The sequence below is a fragment of the Grampus griseus genome, assembly GCF_964374135.1.
Source record: "Grampus griseus genome assembly, chromosome: 13".
NCBI lineage: Eukaryota > Metazoa > Chordata > Mammalia > Artiodactyla > Delphinidae > Grampus > Grampus griseus.
This window is the reverse complement of record NC_139007.1, coordinates 67,479,689-67,498,267: the sequence shown is the minus strand read 5'-3', so window position 1 is coordinate 67,498,267 and position 18,579 is coordinate 67,479,689. Positions and strand designations below refer to the sequence as shown.

The 18,579-nt window shown below is 43.7% G+C and overlaps 1 protein-coding gene across 1 annotated transcript in view; it reads right to left on the bottom strand.

Annotated features, from left to right (window-relative positions):
- Window positions 1-18,579, bottom strand: part of AIG1 (androgen induced 1) — a 234,085-nt gene that overhangs the window by 31,413 nt on the left and 184,093 nt on the right. Inside the window, exon 4 of the mRNA XM_082669113.1 lies at window positions 10,003-10,118. Coding sequence (XP_082525239.1) covers window positions 10,003-10,118 — 116 coding nt within the window. The remainder of the gene's footprint in view (window positions 1-10,002; window positions 10,119-18,579) is intronic.

Sequence of the window (18,579 nt, the reverse complement as noted above, 5' to 3'; positions counted from 1 at the left end):
AGAAACTAACACACCATTGTAAAGCACTTATACTCAAAGATGTTAAAAAAAAGTTAACCAAATAACCATATAACTACAACTGGTTTTTAACTTCCTAGATGGAAATGAACAGGTGACTGCAGTAGTGTACCACCGAGGGGCTGACCCAAGTCTTGGGAATCAGAGAAGGTCTCCCTGAGAAAGAGACTTCAGCTACTCTCTGAAGGCTGCGTAGGATGTGTAACTAATAATTATGGGTGATGTGACTGAGGAGAGATGGAGTTTGGATGGTGGTGTGGGGCAGGTGAAAGCTTTGAAGCTGGAAGGTACATATAGCTCTTGACCGTCAGTGAGAAGGTCACCGTGGCTGTAATAAGCAAATGGGGAAGAGGAGAGGGATAAGGCCAGAGAGGTCGGTGGGGTCACGTAATGCAGGTCCCCTAGAAGCAATGGGAAGTCATCCACATTCTCTGAGCAAGGGAGTGGCATGATCATATGTATTTTTAAAAAAGAGCTGAGGGGTCCTCCATGCAGATGGGGTGGCAGTGAGGAAATGCCAGCTCTAAGCAGTGGTTCAGCAGAGGGATGACTGCAGCTTGGACCATGGTGTTGGCGGTGGAGAGGGAGCAAAGTGTACGGATTCTAACAGTGCTTCAGAGGTGAAGCTAGAAACTGCTGGATGAGTCTCTGTAATAGGCCCAAGAGAGGTGGGTTGAAGGGGTTCCATAGATTTCTGGCATGAATAACTGGATGGGTGGCAATGCCAAGGGGATACAGGTTTGGGGGTGTGATTGGGAAAGCAGGCACCGCATGAATTTGGTTTGCAGTTGCTAAGTGTGAGAAGCTTGTGAGCAGACATCAGGAGACAGCTCCGAGCTGGAGATCTGAGATGGAGGTAGTTGTAAACACGGAGTGGATGGATTTATCCAGGGAGAAGAGGTACTAATAAAAGAGGACCTAGGTTACAAGGGTAGATTTCAAGTTAAGTATTCTTGCCACAAAAAAAAAAAAAAATTTAAAAATAATAGACAAAAAGAGAAAAAGACCGTGTGCTGAACTCCAAAGAACTCCAGCACTGAGGTTTGGGTAGGGTGGGAAGAGCTAGCAAATGATGCCGAGAGAGCTTTTCACGTTCTCTGCGAAGTTAAAGACTAGCCCGTCTGCTGAGCGGGGGCAGGGCACAGGGAGGAGGGGGATGGGCAGAGCTGGCTGGAGAAACACAAAGTAAAATTGCCAATAGCATCAAAGGCACAAGCAGCATCGAAACGGCAGGGAAACGAAGTAGGAGTGTTGGGGTGGATGGAGGCCAGGGATGTTGAGTGAGGGGTGGGGGAAAGGTCATAAGCGCATATAAAATGGTCTTGGTGAGGGGCCTGGTTACTAGCATATGGGGAATTCTAGTTCTTCGTGTATACCCAGGATGTCTGAGAACCAGCTGTTTGGGGTAAGAGAAGATGAAACTCAGAATAATAAACACTGGGAACTGACATGGATGATACACAAAAACCTTTTCTGTGCAGATGCTGATCTAAGACACTGATTCAACCAGTACCCAAATGGACGCTCTGAGGAGTCGCGTGCAAGCCACACTCTTAATCGGCAAGTCCTCAACTGTCTAGATAGGCTTCTCCTCCTCAGAGGATAAGAAAACAGTAACCACCACTACACAAAGTGTTTGTAGAAACAAACAGATTGGAATAATGGGAAAGCAATGACATTCTCAAATCTCAGGGGAAAAGCCGAGCTTGGGGAATAACTTAGCACAGAAGCATAAGAAAGTTTCAGAACACTCTTGAGCATTCTTAATAGGTAGCAAGGAGACACAAACCCCACCAAGTAGGACCAAAATCCTTAAGAAGAGCCGAGGATAAAATGAAAATAAGGATGGTGGGGAAAAGAGGAAGAGAGAGAAATCAGACCTTTTCACAGAGACGTGGGCACTCAGGATTTTTATCGCCTGGGAGGAAGGAAAGATACTATCATTTCTTGAGTGACCCACGTGCTCAATGATCTATTATCTCTAGTGGGAGATAATGTGCAGGCGTTCCCTCCCATTTTAGAGGTGGTAAAAATGAGGCTAAGAGAGAATAAGTAATTTGCTCAAAGCCCTTAGGAAGAGGGCATCTGAACAAAGACTGACTTCAAGGATATGGACCTCTACCTGCCAGAGTAGCATGACAGGTTAACGAGTGAAGAAACATGCAGAAAGGGGCTCATTCAGGCTCCCTAAGAACTGAGTATTCTTAGCGTAAACACGGACCAACAACAATGGATACTGTACTGAGTGCCGGTCACGTGGCAGGCATTTTGTACCCATTTTTCTGATTCTCACAGCAATCCTAAGGATCACCACCCTCTTTTTTTTTCAGATGGGGAAACTGAGGTCCACAGAGACTAAATGACTTGCTCAAGTGTATGGGTTGTCTATTGTTACTGTAACACATTACCACAAGCTCTGTGGCTTGAAACCACACACATTTATCTTCTAATTCACAAATTTATCTTCTAATTAGAAATCCAACACAGGTCTCACGGGACTAACATCAAGATCTTGCTGGGGATGCACGCCTTTCTGGCGGCTGTGGAGGAAAATCTGTTTCCTTGACTTTTGTAGCTTCTAAGACAGCCCCCACTCCTTAGTTCCTAGCTTCTTACTCCATCTTCAAAGCCAGCAAATGTCGTTTGAGTCCTTTTCACAGCACGTCTGTCTGACTGTTCTCCCAGTCATGTCTCTCTCTGGCCACAGCTGGGAAAGGGTCTCTCCTTTTAAGATTAGATTGGGCCCCCTTCGATAATGCAGGCTAATCTCCTCGGGTCAATATCTTTAATGTAATCACATCCGCAAAGTCTCTTTTGTCATGTGAAGTGACACAGTCACAGGTTCCGGGCATTAGAATGTGTACATCTTTGGGTATCATTATTCTGCCTATCACACACTGAAGTTAAAAAGTATTAAAGGGGGCTTCCCTGGTGGCACAGTGGTTGAGAGTCCGCCTGCCGATGCAGGGGACACGGGTTCGTGCCCCGGTCCGGGAAGATCCCACATGCTGTGGAGCGGCTGGGCCCGTGAGCCATGGTCGCTGAGCCTGCGTGTCTGGAGCCTGTGCTCCACAACGGGAGAGGCCACAGCAGTGAGAGGCCCGCGTACCGCAAAAAAAAAACAAAAAAAAGTATTAAAGGGGTTTGAGTCTGGAGTTTAATTTGGATTTGGTCTAAATTAAACAGGAAATACAGTTGATTCTATCTTCAAAATATATTCAGAATCCTACTATTTCTCACACTGCCATTTCTACCACTTTGGTCCAAATCACATCATCTCCCTCCAAAATGACTTCTATGGCTTCTTAACTGTTCTCTTGTTCCATCCTTGCCCCCATCTGTTCTTAACACAGTAGCCAAAGTGAAGTTTTAAGAACGTCTACGATCATGTCAATTCTCTGTTCAAAACTTTCCAGTGACTCTCAGTTTCGTTCTGAATTAAGGACACAGTCCTTACAATGGCCTACGAGGTCCTACATGACCCTCCCTCCACCCCAAGAGTCTCTGTTCACTCTCCCTCTTGCTCTGCTCCAACACACTGGCCTTCTGCTTTCCTTGAACACACCAGGATTATCGCTGGAGCCTTGAGCGGGAGGGGACTCGACATTTTCATGCTGTCCTCCACTCCAGTGCCTTGATGTAGAAGGGGAGGGTAAATCCTGATTCTGGGATGTCTCTTCTCCATCCAGGAAGTGAAATGGGAGGATGAATATCTTCTGCCTTCATTGCCCATAGTTGTACAAGTGGTTGCCACTGCTCCTCTGGCTAATACCAAATTCCCACTGATTCAGGCTGTGAGGCTGTTGCTCAGATGCTCACTTGTGCATGGGGTACATAGGCAGGAGGTTTGTAGGGGGTCTCTGAAGGGTTTCTCCACTTGCAGACGTTGTGGGAGCCTGGCTGGCTCCAGCTTGCCCTCTTCAACACCCCCTGGCTCCTGCCCACAGCGGAACCTTCTAGTTTTTTGCCCCTGGGAAACCCTTGTCCAGGGGCTGGCCTTCTTGAGTGGATAGTTCAAGCCCAGCAACCTCCCTTGATGTCACACCAGATCCACAAGAAACTTACCCAGGTATCTTTGCCACTCACGATGGTAGGATCTAGGTTGCTCTACAGCTGCCCCTCCCTCCACCCTGCCATATCCTCCCAATGCCCTTTTCTTTGCTCAGGTAGGAGGCATAAGGAAGGTTAGCAAGTCTGATCCCTAAATTAGATTCCTGTCTCAGCCTGGATATTTACCAGGGCTTCGTTTGGAGCCTCTCACAACTAACTGGCTTTGGCGAGTGTGGGGAGGCACTTCCTTTCCCAGTAGCTCCCCTAGACCCCAAACTCAAGAATGCAAAGACCCTCTCCCTCTTCCCCAGCCAGGCTGAGGCAGGAGGGTGGTGAGGATGGGCATGGCAAAGAGTGTGGATGGCTTTGGGGATGGGTGAGGAAGCAGGGTCCTCTGGCTGTCTCTTATAAGACCCAAGAGGGCTTCCCTGGTGGCGCAGTGGTTGAGAGTCCGCCTGCCGATGCAGGGGACACGGGTTCGTGCCCCGGTCCGGGAAGATCCCACATGCCGTGGAGCGGCTGGGCCCGTAAGCCATGGCCGCTGAGCCTGCGCGTCCGGAGCCTGTGCTCCGCAACGGGAGAGGCCACAACAGTGAGGGGCCCACGTACCAAAAAAAAAAACAAAAACAAAACAAAAAAAAGACCCAAGAAAGGTATCTCTCTTCAGAATGGGAGGCACTTAGCACGTCACTCTTTCAGCTTGGTTCCAGTTTTCCGATGCCAGGAAATTAGGAAAACTTTCACACACTATCCCAGATGTAAAAGTCAACAGAGAGGCAGTTATGGTTGAGTGAAAGATTCAAGTGGAACAGAAGAAAATGCTGGTCATCTGCTGGCCAGATCTGTTTAACTGGTGAAGAAACATCCAATTAAACAGGAGTTTAATGTGGTCCAAAATTTAATTTTCTTAGTGAAGCAGGTGCAAATTTTATGCAAAAAATTTTTACTCGTTCATGGCTTAATATTCTTTCCAAGACTTCTTAATTAGACTACCCTCTTATTTTTACTTTTAAGAATTTTTTCTCTACTTTAAAAATGATGTATGTTTCCAGCAAAAATTTGAGGAAATATAGAAACGTTTCAATAAGAAAACAAAAAAAAATCTGCAATTGCACGGCTGGGGCATAATCAAGTTTGGTGGTGATAAAATTCTGATTTTGGACAATTTAAGTTTATATCATAAAAGGAAGATCACACTTCACTATGATTTTACTTTGTTTTACTTTCTAGGTTGGAAAGTTGTACAATGGACACATTTGGGGCAGTAGGATTTGGAGTGTGGAATTTATCAAAAACAACTAGGGCCCTGAGACAACAGAAATTTCTATTTTGCTTTATATAAGCTCACTGCAGTGATAAGAAATGTTTATCCATGAGAAGACGCTCCCAGGACCCATCTTCTCCACTTCACTAATGCCTCCTTGCTTTTGACTGTGCCCTGCCTTTAGTGGTCAGCATGTACTATGCACGGCCCCTTGGATCTCAGGTGGGCTCTGGCTGAATGAAGACCACCGTGGGAGGGGGTGATGGCCAGAGGCAGCAAGAAGACTCCTCAGCACACAGGAGACCCACTGTTGAATCCCTGGGGATGTAAATTTCCTAGGCTCTGCAGTGGTTTCCTGTTTGTGTGCCCTGCAGATTGAAAAGCAGAGCTGCAGCAGCAGCAATACTGCAGGGAGACAAGGATGTGAGGTGCTGGCGAGGAGGCACCACATCCAAGGAACAGATTGGCCACCAGGAGTCCTGCACCAGGTGGAGTGAGGATGTCTGCTCTTGTAGAATTTGTCAACTGGAGGGTGACAACAGTCAGCATCCTGTGATCTTAAAGTTCACTTGTTTTACTCAGCCCCTCCTTCAAGATTTCCTGATGATCCTTTTAAACTTAAAAACAAATTTGTATTTTTATATCCTTTATTGTTTTGGATTCTTAAAGTGAAGAGTGTTTAAGTGAGCAAGAATGAGTAAAGGAAGAGAAAGGACTTGTAGCATCAGGACTTGTAGCATCATATCTAAAATTCTCAGACCCTTGAGAAGAACACATGTGCTCTTGCTACTATTGCTGAGGAGCTTCTCGGAACTGCAAATGTAGAAATAATAATAATAATAGCAAATACAGAAGCTTTTACTGTCTGCCAGGCATAATTCTATGGGCTCTACATAGAGTAACTGAGTCCTCACCACCACCCCATGAGGTACGTACTATCCCTGTCCCTATTTTATTTCCGAATAAGTTAAAGCCCAGAAAGGTTAAGTGTGGGAGTGGGAATTCAAACCCAGGAAGTGGCCTTAATGATTCGACCTGGCTGCTACTGATGTATTGCTTCAAAACAAAACCTAAAAGCTCATTTGACTTGTTCACCCACAGGGTTACCCTTCACACAGTAAGAAGGGGTAGAGAATATACGGTTCACTGTATAGACTCTGCAGCCACACCCCAGGGCTTGCACTATACAGTCCACCCTTGAACGACATGGGTTTGAACTGCGATGGTCCACTTAGATGCAGATATTTTTTCAGTAAATACTTAACGACACTACCACATGATCTGAGAGTGGTTGACTCCATGGATGTGGAACCTCAGATATGAAGGAATTGCAGATACAGAGGAAACACATATACGGAGCTGACTGTAAAATTATCCTCGGATTTTCCGCTGTGGCGAGGGTCAGCACCCCTAAGCCCCACGTTGTTCAAGGGCAACTGTAGTTCTGGCAACAACAAAAAATAGTGTCTTTTCCTTGGGCAAGCCCTATCATCTCTCTAAGCTTTGGTGTCCTTATCTGTAAAATGAGCCAGATAATGCTTATCTCAAAGTGCTATGTGGGGAACTAAATACAGTAATATTTAAAATCGCTTTTGGCACAGCAGTCGACAAAATGGTACTCAGTACAATTCCTGATAATTCCTGTTGCGTTAGAAACCAATGGGACTTCTGTGCTGTGTCCTGCATAGGAGAATATGGATCATCTCACTCATTAGGGGGAAATGTCACAAATAAGGTGCAGAGAAGTGTGCGGAGGAGTGATGGTGGAGGAGAGGTGTACAGAAAGGGAGTTAAGAGCCCACCATCAATGGTCAGGGGATATTTGTGCCCCAGACCCCTGGGTAAGTGGAAAGACAGGTGGAGGTGGGCAAGGGAAGCGTCTGGGATGACTTCAGATGCTGAGCTTGGGTCGGACTGAGATGGGGGCTGGGAAGTGGAGCCACCGAGCGTGGGAGCTCAGTGGGCTCCAGTCCATGAGGGAAAGCTCCGGTGTCCCTCGCTTTCTCAACTCTCGTGACCCAAACCTAGGAAGACAGCAGATTCAGACGGGTAGGGAGACCTGTGAAAATGGGCAGCAAGCTAGAATCAGAGCCAAGCAGACAGGCAGGCTGGCCAGCAGCCTCGGAGGTATAGATCCAGCTCAACCACACAGAGGATTTTAAGGGAGATCTACTTTATAATCAGCCTGTGACAAGAGGAATGCTTCCTTACATTTTGGCATAAGGCTCTGGAATGTCCAGAACGACCCTGGTATGTGGTATGGTAAAGATTTCACATCCTGAACCTTTTGCTGTTGTGTCACTGGTACGTCGCATCTGAGATAGTCCGGAAGGGAGTTAAAACTCAGTACTTTGTTGATAACAATTAAAAGCCCTGGGTTTGTATAATGGGACATGGTGTGAAGGGCATTGTTTAGCTCTTGGCATAGCAATGAATGCCTAGGGCAGAACACCAAAGGAAAAGGTCTACTTTGAAAGCTTTCTCAGAACATAGCTGGGAGAATTCGCTGGTTAATGCAGATACGTGTCCAAACAAGCACTGGTTTGCTCAGGGAGGGTGCAGAGCTGGCAGGCCGCCCTTGGCACAGAGAGCGTGAGTAATGCTTCATTTTAATGAGGGAGCTTGGGGGTCTACAATGAAGACTATGTGGTATTTCCCACGTGTCTCTTTGGAATGTGGACTGATTGCACCCACAGTGGAAGAAAAGCCATCAGAAAGTATGTAGTTCCTAAAATCTCTGGGGCTCTACAAGATTCAGATAATTTAATGGCATATAAATGAATTCACAGAAATACACCCAGAGTTCCCAGAGTAAAAGTCCTCCCTTCCCACAGGTAAGTGAATATGAGTGCAAAGTAATGAGACTGTGTTTTGCGGGGAGAGGTGGGAAGGGCATTTTATTTTTACTTTTAAAATTTATTATTTATTTATTATTTTTGGCTGCGTTGGGTCTTCGTTGCTGCGCGTGGGCTTTCTCTAGTTGCGGAGAGTGGGGGCTACTCCTGTTGCGGAGCACGGGCTCTAGGTTTGCGGGCTTTAGTAGTTGTGGCACCGGGCTCAGTAATTGTGGCTCGCTGGCTCTAGAGCGCAGGCTCAGTAGTCGTGGTGCACGGGCTTAGTTGCTCCGCGGCATATGGGATCTTCCTGGACGAGGGCTTGAACCTGTGTCCCCTGCATTGGCAGGCGGATTCTTAACCACTGCGCCACCAGGGAAGCCTGGGCATTTGATTTTTAAACTAAATCTATAGGCAGTTCCAGACGTGTTGCAAACATCGTAGCAACCCTGGAATAACTGTTAGCTTTCCTACCTGACTCTTCTGAAAGATAAGAGTCATTTGAACATCAAGTTCTTATGTATAAAGCACATGAATTCATTCTTAAGATATAATTTCACAGTCACACTTCACCTGTGAGCCCGGATCATTTGAATTTTTTCTTTCAGAGAAAGGCAATACTTAATGTTTTGGGTAGAAAAAAAAATCTAAAAAGTCACTAGGAAAACAAACGTTCCGCAGTCCTCGTGAACAGTCGGTGACTCATCAATGAAGTGGCAGATGGAATTGAACATGACCGCATGTTTGTTCTGGGGTCTGTAGCCTGGATGTCCCCTTAGATCCAGCCACAGGGTGTGGCTTCCTAAAAGCGAATTCCCTTTTTGTTCAGATTTGGAGCATTATGTGATCATTCAGGCAAAGTATGTGAAGTACTGTACTGACCTTTATTTTATATCTCTGGACTGGCTGGAGCAAAACGCTCCACAGGGATTGGACCTCCCAAAGTGCTCCAGGATTTTGGTGGGATTAAGTGCACTCCTGGGTTTGGAAGAACGTGATTCAGTCCTAAAGACTTAAAGGAGGTGATGGTGACCCAGAACTCAGGACAAGAGAGTCCCAAGAGGCGGAAATGCTGAGGGGAGAGACCTTCTCTGTGTATGCTAATATATCAAAGAGCACTTGGAGTTATACAGAGAAATAAGAAATTATCTTAAGATAAATAATTCTTAAATGTTAAAACATGGTTAGAACTGAAATGAAAGTGAAGTAAACTCAACAGGCAAAAATTCTTTTATCAGATAAATTTGGCACCTCACACTTGGGGCTTATTCATGCCCAACAGACAAAGTAGAGATTTCCTGCTATGTATTTACCCCAATTTTTCAAAACAAAACCATTAAATGCATGCTATATGTAATAGCGAATTCTGGAAAAGGTTTTAAACTGACTCAGGAAAATGTACATTTTCACTTGTTTCACTTAGAGGATAGAAGTCACTCCTCTAAGAGGTCATTTCTTCTGTCCTCATTTGCATTTGCTGCAACTCCCTCACTCCCAAAAAAAGCAACAACAACAAAAAATCCCAAGCAAAAAAGCCCTTAAGCAATAAAACTGATGTCCAAGAAAAACATTTAGTCTGAAAAAGAGTTGAAAAATGTAGCCTTGGAAGAACCACTGCTTACATGGAATTGTTCAACAAATTCCTGTTGTGTGAGGTTTGGCATATACTTTCTAAAAATATAAGCATCTGGGGAAATGAGACAAAGCCCAGGTCTTGGACCAAATGAGGCACGCAGTGTGAATCTGTTAGTGATTATATCCATAATGAAATATGTGCCCAAATTTAGCAGTTCAAAATCTAATACAATAAGAAAGCCCAGCAGGCACTGTCCTTACCATAATATATAGCCAACAGAGAAGGTACATATGGCGGCCAGTCCGCTGCTCCTGCTGGGATACGCATGGTGTGATGTCCTCATCTCAATTAATATAAAGGGCAAAACCGTCGTGTGCTGAAAAAGAACAGAGACCAGGTGACACAGGTTCTTATCATCACCCCTAATTAGCTATTTGTCTTCAGTAGGAGAATGGATAGTGTCAATTTCTATCAAAAGTGCCACAGCAGAGAGCAGTACATGGCTCACCTAGGAGGTAGAATGGACGTGAAAACATGCAGTCTATCAATTGCTCCCCTTCTTTTTCTTCTATATCTTAATGTTTAAAATTGTATTTTCTTTATGCCCGTTACAGGAAATTATAGAAATTATAGAAAGATATATAGGGAAAAAAGTTGCAACATAAGAAAGGAATAAAAACTACGACTGTTAATATTTTGCTACACGTTCTTTTCCCTCACTCTTTGTGCATATTATTTATACACAGCTAAGAAGTTAAGATCATACTGGGCATGCAGTTTTGTTTGGGATTATAGCATGAGACTTTTTGATATGCAATTATAGAAATACTTCTAGAATATAAACGCTGAGCACAGCTGCTTAAAACTCCATTTTATAGATGTACCAACATTTACTTACTTATTTATTTATTTACTTATTTATTTATTTTTGGCCGAACAGCTTGTGGGATCTTAGTTCCCCGACCAGGGGTTGGACCTGGGCCCCAGCGGTGAAAGTGCCGGGTCTTAATCACTGGACCGCCAGGGAATTCCCTGACCAACATTTATTTAACTGATTCTTTTGGTTTTTTTTTGCGGTACGCGGGCCTCTCACTGTTGTGGCCTCTCCCGTGGCGGAGCACAGGCTCCGGACGCGCAGGCTCAGCGGCCATGGCTCACGGGCCCAGCCGCTCCGTGGCATGTGGGATCTTCCCGGACCGGGACACAAACCCGCGTCCCCTGCATCAGCAGGCGGACTCTCAACCACTGCGCCGCCAGGGAAGCCCTCTGTTATTGTTTTAAAACAGTATAATTAGCTCTGAAGGGAACCACACAAAATGTACATGTGTGTTAAAACAGAGACAGTATGTATTTTAAAGATCTATTTTATTGGTTTTTTTTCACTATAATCTAGTCACCTCAGATAACATTGGCCTGGAATTTCAGCAACAATTTGAGATGCCAACAACAGTTTTACAATAGTGCATTCATGTAAAATTCAAATATATAGTTAGCCCTAAGGCCAAGACTTATCGAATCAATTGTAGAAGAAAAATACCTGCAAATGAAACGTTTACACTGAAGATAATGCTGACTCTTAATAGCCTGTGTGGGTTGTAGAATGATGATGTTATTTTTGACTCATTAATATTAAAAATATCTAAGCTCTACCTCTTCCTCCATTGCTCCAAACTGAGTAAAAATTCACTCATTTTTCTATAAAGTTATATAAGTTCAAATAACTAACCTGAATATTCTTATCCAGTTATCCAGTTAACTTTATTTTACCTAGCCTACTTGCTGATCATCAGATGTCATGCCTGGAAAGCTTAGGATGTGCTTTGGTGATGCCAGGCAAAAAAAAAAAATCTCTTTGAAAGATGAAAATCTCTCCAGATCACTCCATTTCTGGCATCATCACCACTAAAAAGGAGCTACTTGTTCCATAAGTGAGGACAAGAGATCTTTTGGTGCCTAGCTGTGCCTATGTCAGTCTGGCCAGCAGCAAATGTCATATGAGGGTAACAGTTTATCATCAAGAATTTACAGGCACTGAAGAATGTGTATCTGCCTTTCTAAAAATTTATAATGCAAATTATGTTTACTGATAAACAGTATATATTAACAAAGGTAAAAATAGTGCAAAATATTTATAGCGAATATGTTTCCCTGAAGGTAGCTGAAGTTTTATGAACTAAAAAAAAAAAAAAAAAAAATCGGTAAAAAAATCTACAAAAGGTCTTGCTGAATCTCTAAGTAACCTTTGGTAGCTAATTGTGACTCAAAATCTGTAGCAGCAAGAGGGATAATTATTTTAGAACTAGGAGTACACGAAATTCAGTTCTAATCCACTCCCAGGCAACACTCTGCTTCAATGACTTAAGAACCAGCAAGGAAATAGTCAACTTCATGTAAGACCATCAGCTGGACAAGAATGGTAAGCTTATGTTTTGTTCACTGTGGTATTTGTAGCACTTAAAAAAGAGCCTGGCACATAGGAGGGGCTCAATGAATATTGGTGCAGATAATTTAATCTTCAAAACCATATCTTAAGTGGGAGTTACCAACTCCATCCTGCAGATGAGATAATAAGGACTCATAAAAGGTAATTGTCTTGCCCAAGATCACAGAGCTATTAAGTCTGGAGAGGGTTCAAGACCAATTCCGTCTGTCTCCAAATTCCATGCTCTGCTTTCTATATTAGAATTATATCTTTAGAAGATATCAGAGTTAAATAATCTTTGACTCAAAAAACCTGTGGGAGTGCATGACTGAAGATCACTTACGATGTCTCTCAACAGACAAGAACTATTTTTTGGTTGAGCCTCAAAATAAAAAGATTTTCACTGTGAAAAACGTATTTTACTAAATGAGTTCTTTCCTGTGGCATATAGCATTCTGAATAATATTATATGGAGGAAGGGACCCACAAATGCAAAGTGCCTACTAAAGTCAAAAGTCCTAATGCAGTCCTGTCTCACGCTACTTGAGTTTTAAAACAAAAATTATTTTCTTAGTCAATTCACATTTTTTCTTAAATAAATCTATTTAAAGGAAAACTTATGAGATGTATAAACTCTCATAAATGGAACACATTAAGAAAGATAACCACAAAAACAAATACAATGAAAACTAATTGATCTTAATAAATGTTTGATAGACATGTTTGCCTGTTTGATTCTGAGGCCTGCTAAATAGGGTTGTTAGTCAGTATTAGAGGGGCATTAAAGACATGCTAGAATGCAATACAGACTCTTCTAAATGAAATCAGAAGGACTGAAAGATAATTGAGGGAGAACTACCTTTTCACCAGGTGATTCAATAGTATTTAATGCCAGGCCCCTGTACCACATAAATTATCTCACATACAATGAGAGACACACCTATGCACTGGAACAGATTATCTGTAAATTGTAGCTGTACCTTCTAAATGCTAAATTATTTGATTTATGAACAGGTGTTCTTTTGCCAGAAAAATGGAAAGACAGATGAGTAGGAAGTTTAGGTATTGATGGAGGAACTTAATGGTATTTAACAAGATTAAAGAAATGAATTTACATGACACAAGAAGGATCTGGACTTGCTATGGGGAAAAATATTTTCATTATCTGTGATGGCATTCAGTAGCCTATAAACTAAAGAGAAGTTTTATAATAAACTCTGCTGTGGAATAAATAGAAGGATAAAAATATATGCTGTGTGACAGTACAGAATCAGGCAAGTGGAGCGAATGAATTATGGGAGCACTCCAGATTACTTTAGAGCTCTAGCAACTGTGGCTGCAGTCAGAGTGTACAACACAAAAAATATCAGACAAGATTTGAGGACTCTGTTCACCTGCCATTTCTCTGGTCTTTCTCCTTCTCTCCAAAGTATTTTTTTTTTTTTTAAATAGAAGAGTACTGCTATCATACCACATGAACAAAGATTAAAAATTGTTTCAGTGAACAGTGGGATACATGTATCTGTTTGAATAGCCAGGACATGGAAGCAACCTAAATGTCCATCAACGGAGGAATGGATAAAGAAGATGTGGTACATATATACAATGGAATATTACTCAGCCATAAAAAAGAACAAAATAATGCCATTTGCAGCCTCATGGATGGGCCTAGAGATTGTCATACTGAGCGAAATAAGTCAGACAGAGAAAGACAAATATCATACGATATCGCTTGTACGTGGAATCTAAAAAAATGGCACAAATGAACCTATTTACAAAACAGAAATAGAGTCACAGATGTAGAAAACAAACTTATGGTTACCAAGGGGGAAGCGGGGGAGGGATAAATTGGGAGATTGGGATTGACACATACACACTACTATATATTAAATAGATAACTAATAAGGACCTACTGTATAGCCCAGGGAACTCTATTCAATATCCTGTAATGATCTATACAGGAATACAATCTAAAAAAGAGTTGATATATGTATATGTATAACTGACTCACTTTTCTGTACAGCAGAAACTAACACAACATTGTAAATCAACTATTTGCCAATAAAAATGAATTAAAAAAAAAAGACAAAAAGGGGCTTCCCTGGTGGTGCAGTGGTTGAGAGTCCGCCTGCCGATGCAGGGGACATGGGTTCGTGCCCAGGTCTGGGAGGATCCCACGTGCCGCGGAGCGGCTGGGCCCGTGAGCCATGGCTGCTGAGCCTGCGCGTCCGGAGCCTGTGCTCCGCAACAGGAGAGGCCACAACAGTGAGAGGCCCACATAACGCAAAAAAAAAAAAAAAAAAAAAGACAAAAAGGATTGTTTCTTCCTTGGAAGCAAAAGCAGCTTTTGAACACGAGGTGTGCCAGACCAGCCCCTGCCTACCTGGATAACGAGAGAGCCGGCAACCCCATATCCACTTATTTGCATCTGTAGAGTACAGGCAGACCTCTGGGAATGTCCTCTAAGTAATGGATGCATCAAATCGCTAAAAATGAGATTAGGGCTTCCCTGGTGGCGCAGTGGTTCAGAGTCCGCCTGCCGATGCAGGGGACGCGGGTTCGTGCCCCGGTCCGGGAAGATCCCACATGCCGCGCAGCGGCTGGGCCCGTGAGCCATGGCCGCTGAGCCTGCGCATCCGGAGCCTGTGCTGCGGCATTTGGTTTACTGGCTTCCAGTGGAGTAGTGCTCATGGTGGTCCCCACGACGGTGGACCACATTTCTTGCCTTTATGGGTGTCAGGATATCTAGTTTTTCTTATATCCTATGACAACTTTTTTTTTTTTAATTTTTATTTATTTATGGCTGTGTTGGGTCTTCGTTTCCGCGCAAGGGCTTTCTCCAGTTGTGGCAAGTGGGGGCCACTCTTCATCACAGTGAGCGGGCATCTCACTATCGCGGCCTCTCTTGCTGCGGAGCACAGGCTCCGGACGCGCAGGCTCAGCGGCCATGGCTCACGGGCCCAGCCGCTCCGCGGCATGTGGGATCTTCCCGGACCAGGGCTCGAACCCGTGTCCCCTGAATTGTCAGGCAGACTCTCAACCATTGTGCCACCAGGGAAGCCCCTATCCTACAACAACTTTTGATCGTAAATAAAAAGTTGAAGGATGGCTGTGCGTGTGTGTGTGTGTGTGTGTGTGTGTGTTTGTGTGTATGCGTTCAGAGCACCTGCATTCTTGTGGGTACTTGCCTGCAGGCAGGGCTAGAGGTGTGACCAGACTTAATGGGGAGGATGCGGTGAGGGAGAGTTCTTATGATGTCCTAACAATTGACAGGTATATCATAAATAAAAATAATATGGAAAACTGCTCTAGGATACAGAAAGGTAAAATTAATAATTCTTATTAATTTCATATTGTAACATGAATATTTTGTTCCTTTGCTCCCCCCACCCCTTAACCACATCTAGAGTAAAAGGGGACTAAAATAGACATTTTTGTGCTGTAATAAAGCAAGAAGGAATTTCCAAGTTTGAAGATAAAGCCCATCGTGTTAGCAAAATGTGTTCTAAAACGATAGGAAGGGTGACATGAGAAAGACTGGCAAAAAAAAAAAAAAAAATCACAAAACACTAACTGATGCTAACCTTTGCAAATCTTCCAGGCTCTCCAAATAAGGCAAACGTTTGATGAACGCAGGGAAAAGCAGCGTTGGGTGGGGCATGCACAGAACTGGGGTGGGGCTTCCCCTGGAACAAGCATAACTTCAGAGTCAGTGGATGTGAGGACACGGCAATGTCATCCCAGGAAGCTTGGAAACAAAGCTGATGCAGGCTCTAAAAAACCTACATTTTTAACTCTGAAACCCTGACCAAATGTTTTATCCTGCCACCAGAAACTGTCGTTATTAATTTTACTGATGGGTCAGCTCAGGATTCGCCACCTTCCCTCACTCTCGTCACAGTAGGGATATTTTAGTGCTTTGAGTGACAGAAAACTGCCCGTTTTAACCTCAGTAGTTTCCAGTCTCCAGGAGTCAAATGGAACTTTCCCACGTCACGGGCCTCCCTCTCCTAAGGGCTGAGGTGCTGATTTTAATGTGGTGATGCCGGTACAATATGACACAGAATCTCCCCAGAAACTGCCAGAGCTTTTTAAATTGTGCCTTTCCTGTGTGGTGTTGGATACCCATTCCTGCCGGCTGTCAAATCCGTCTGAGATGCGCTTACACGGGCATCTCAGAATGACGTTAGAAAAGTGACCCAGGGGCAGGACTCAGATTCAGGTGGAACCAATATTTATTAAGCGCCAATATGTTCCAGGCATTTCCAGAATGCTTTATGGACTCATCCAGTTCTAACATTAGCCCCGACAGCTCTTAGGATATGGTTTTAATAATTAGGCCAAATAAACAAAAGAGTGCCACGCATTAAACCAAGCCATGCATATCCTTGCAATTAAGAGCAAATGATGCATTACAGAAACAATTACGCTAAGACAGTGGCATCATTTTACTGGGCTGTTATTTTTGCATTTAAAAAGCATTTTTAATATGACTTGAGAGAAGTTAATATCTCTTCCTGAATCTTCCTAATGAAGGTATCCACAAGGTGCCAAGCGTCTGTGGCATTACTGGGGGGCTCCAGAGTGGTGTCTTCTTTTCAGCCCAGCAGCCTGTGGGCCAACAAAAGGAATTCTTCTTTTTGTGAATGTGAGTCCAGAATTAACCCATGTTGTACCTTAAAACATAACAGTGACTTGAAAATGACCTAATATTCACTTCTTCCGTGAACATTTCACAATTAGCGTTTGGGGTTCTCACAGAAGAGCACCTCGAATTACTGCCCGCAGATGATCAAGTGATTATAACATGATGAGATGCATTCAGACGTGCAGACTCGCAACAGTGCAATGGTCAGAGTGATCTGGTCTGCTAGGGCGGGTTGAGGGAAGGATTCATGCAACAGGAGACATTTCAACCGGGTTTTTATGTGTGACTAGGGCTTCACAAGCAGAAGAAAGGTTAAAGGAAGAAGTTCATTCACAAGGCCAAGAAGAAGAAATAGTGTGTGGAGCACAGTACAGACCACCGAGGGACTGTCACCGCTGTAGGACAAGAAAGAGCATGAAGACTTAAGTCTGGACAGGTGAGGTAGGCAGAAGCCATAATGTGGAAGACTTGTATATGGACTTTGTCCTGTGAGAAGCAGAGCTAGCTCTATAGGCTTAAACTCCTCCATAGAGTTGAAGGTATACAGACACAGGAGAAACATATTTGGGTATTAATAGTAGAAAGAGCAAGCTGGAGGCTGGGTGGAGGACGGACTGCAGAGAGGAGAGCTTTATCTACCGACATACTCCTCTCTCCTTCCTCCTTTCCTTCCTTCTCGCTCTTTCCTCAAGAAATGGCCTTGATTCTCTCCATCACTTTCTTCTAGGTCTTCCTCAGCATCCCCTCTCCCCTACCTCTCCTCAGCCTGCTTACCTACACTTTCCCCGTTTCTACTCTTTTCTCTTTTACTTTAATAATTACCGTAATACTGAAAACAGCATAGGGGAAAGGTTAAAAAAGAGAGCTAGTCTTAATTGTGGCAAAGCATATATATGATAGGTAAACACGGTAATCAGTTCATTCATCCCTCTGTGTCGTATGTTGCTTCCCCCATCATTCATTTACGTGCAGAAATACACAGTGATAAGAATGGCTACCATTTCCTGAGCTACTAAAACAAGCTCAGTTCTATGCTAAACATTTTGCACCAGCATCATGTTTAAATCTTAGAGCAACTCTAATGAAATTGTTTTTTTGTTTGTTTTTTTTTTTTTGCGGTACGCGGGCCTCTCACTGTTGTGGCCTCTCCCGTTGCGGAGCACAGGCTCCAGATGCGCAGGCTCAGCGGCCATGGCTCACGGGCCCAGCCACTCCGCGTCATGTGGGATCTTCCCGGACCGGGGCACGAACCCGCGTCCCCTGCATCGGCAGGCGGACTCTCAACCACTGCGCCACCAGGGAAGCCCCGAAATTGGTATTTTCACTTTCATTTTATAAATGAAGAAATGGAGGAACAGAGGGATTAACTTGTCAGAGGTCATGTAGAACTAGTAAACGGTGCAGGCAGCCTCGGACCTCAGATCTACCAGATCATAAATCTGTTTTTACTGTGACACACACGGCTCCCCAAGCTTGCTTGTTTGTTCATTCATTCAGTAAATGCTGATTGTATTCCTGCCATGTGCCACTCACGATTTCAGGTATTTAAATATATCCCAGAACAGAGCAGACAAAGATCCTTGCCCCAACAGACGGCTGGCTGTTCTTGGGAATGCATTTCAATTAGGCTAATACAAATGTGGAGTCTCTCAGCTCAGAAAAGACCAAATTCATTAGGGCTGCATGAGGATTGTATGAGATTCTATAGTAAAAGTGGCTTGTACAGTATATACAAAAAATAATTTATATTTTGGGATATTCCTCACT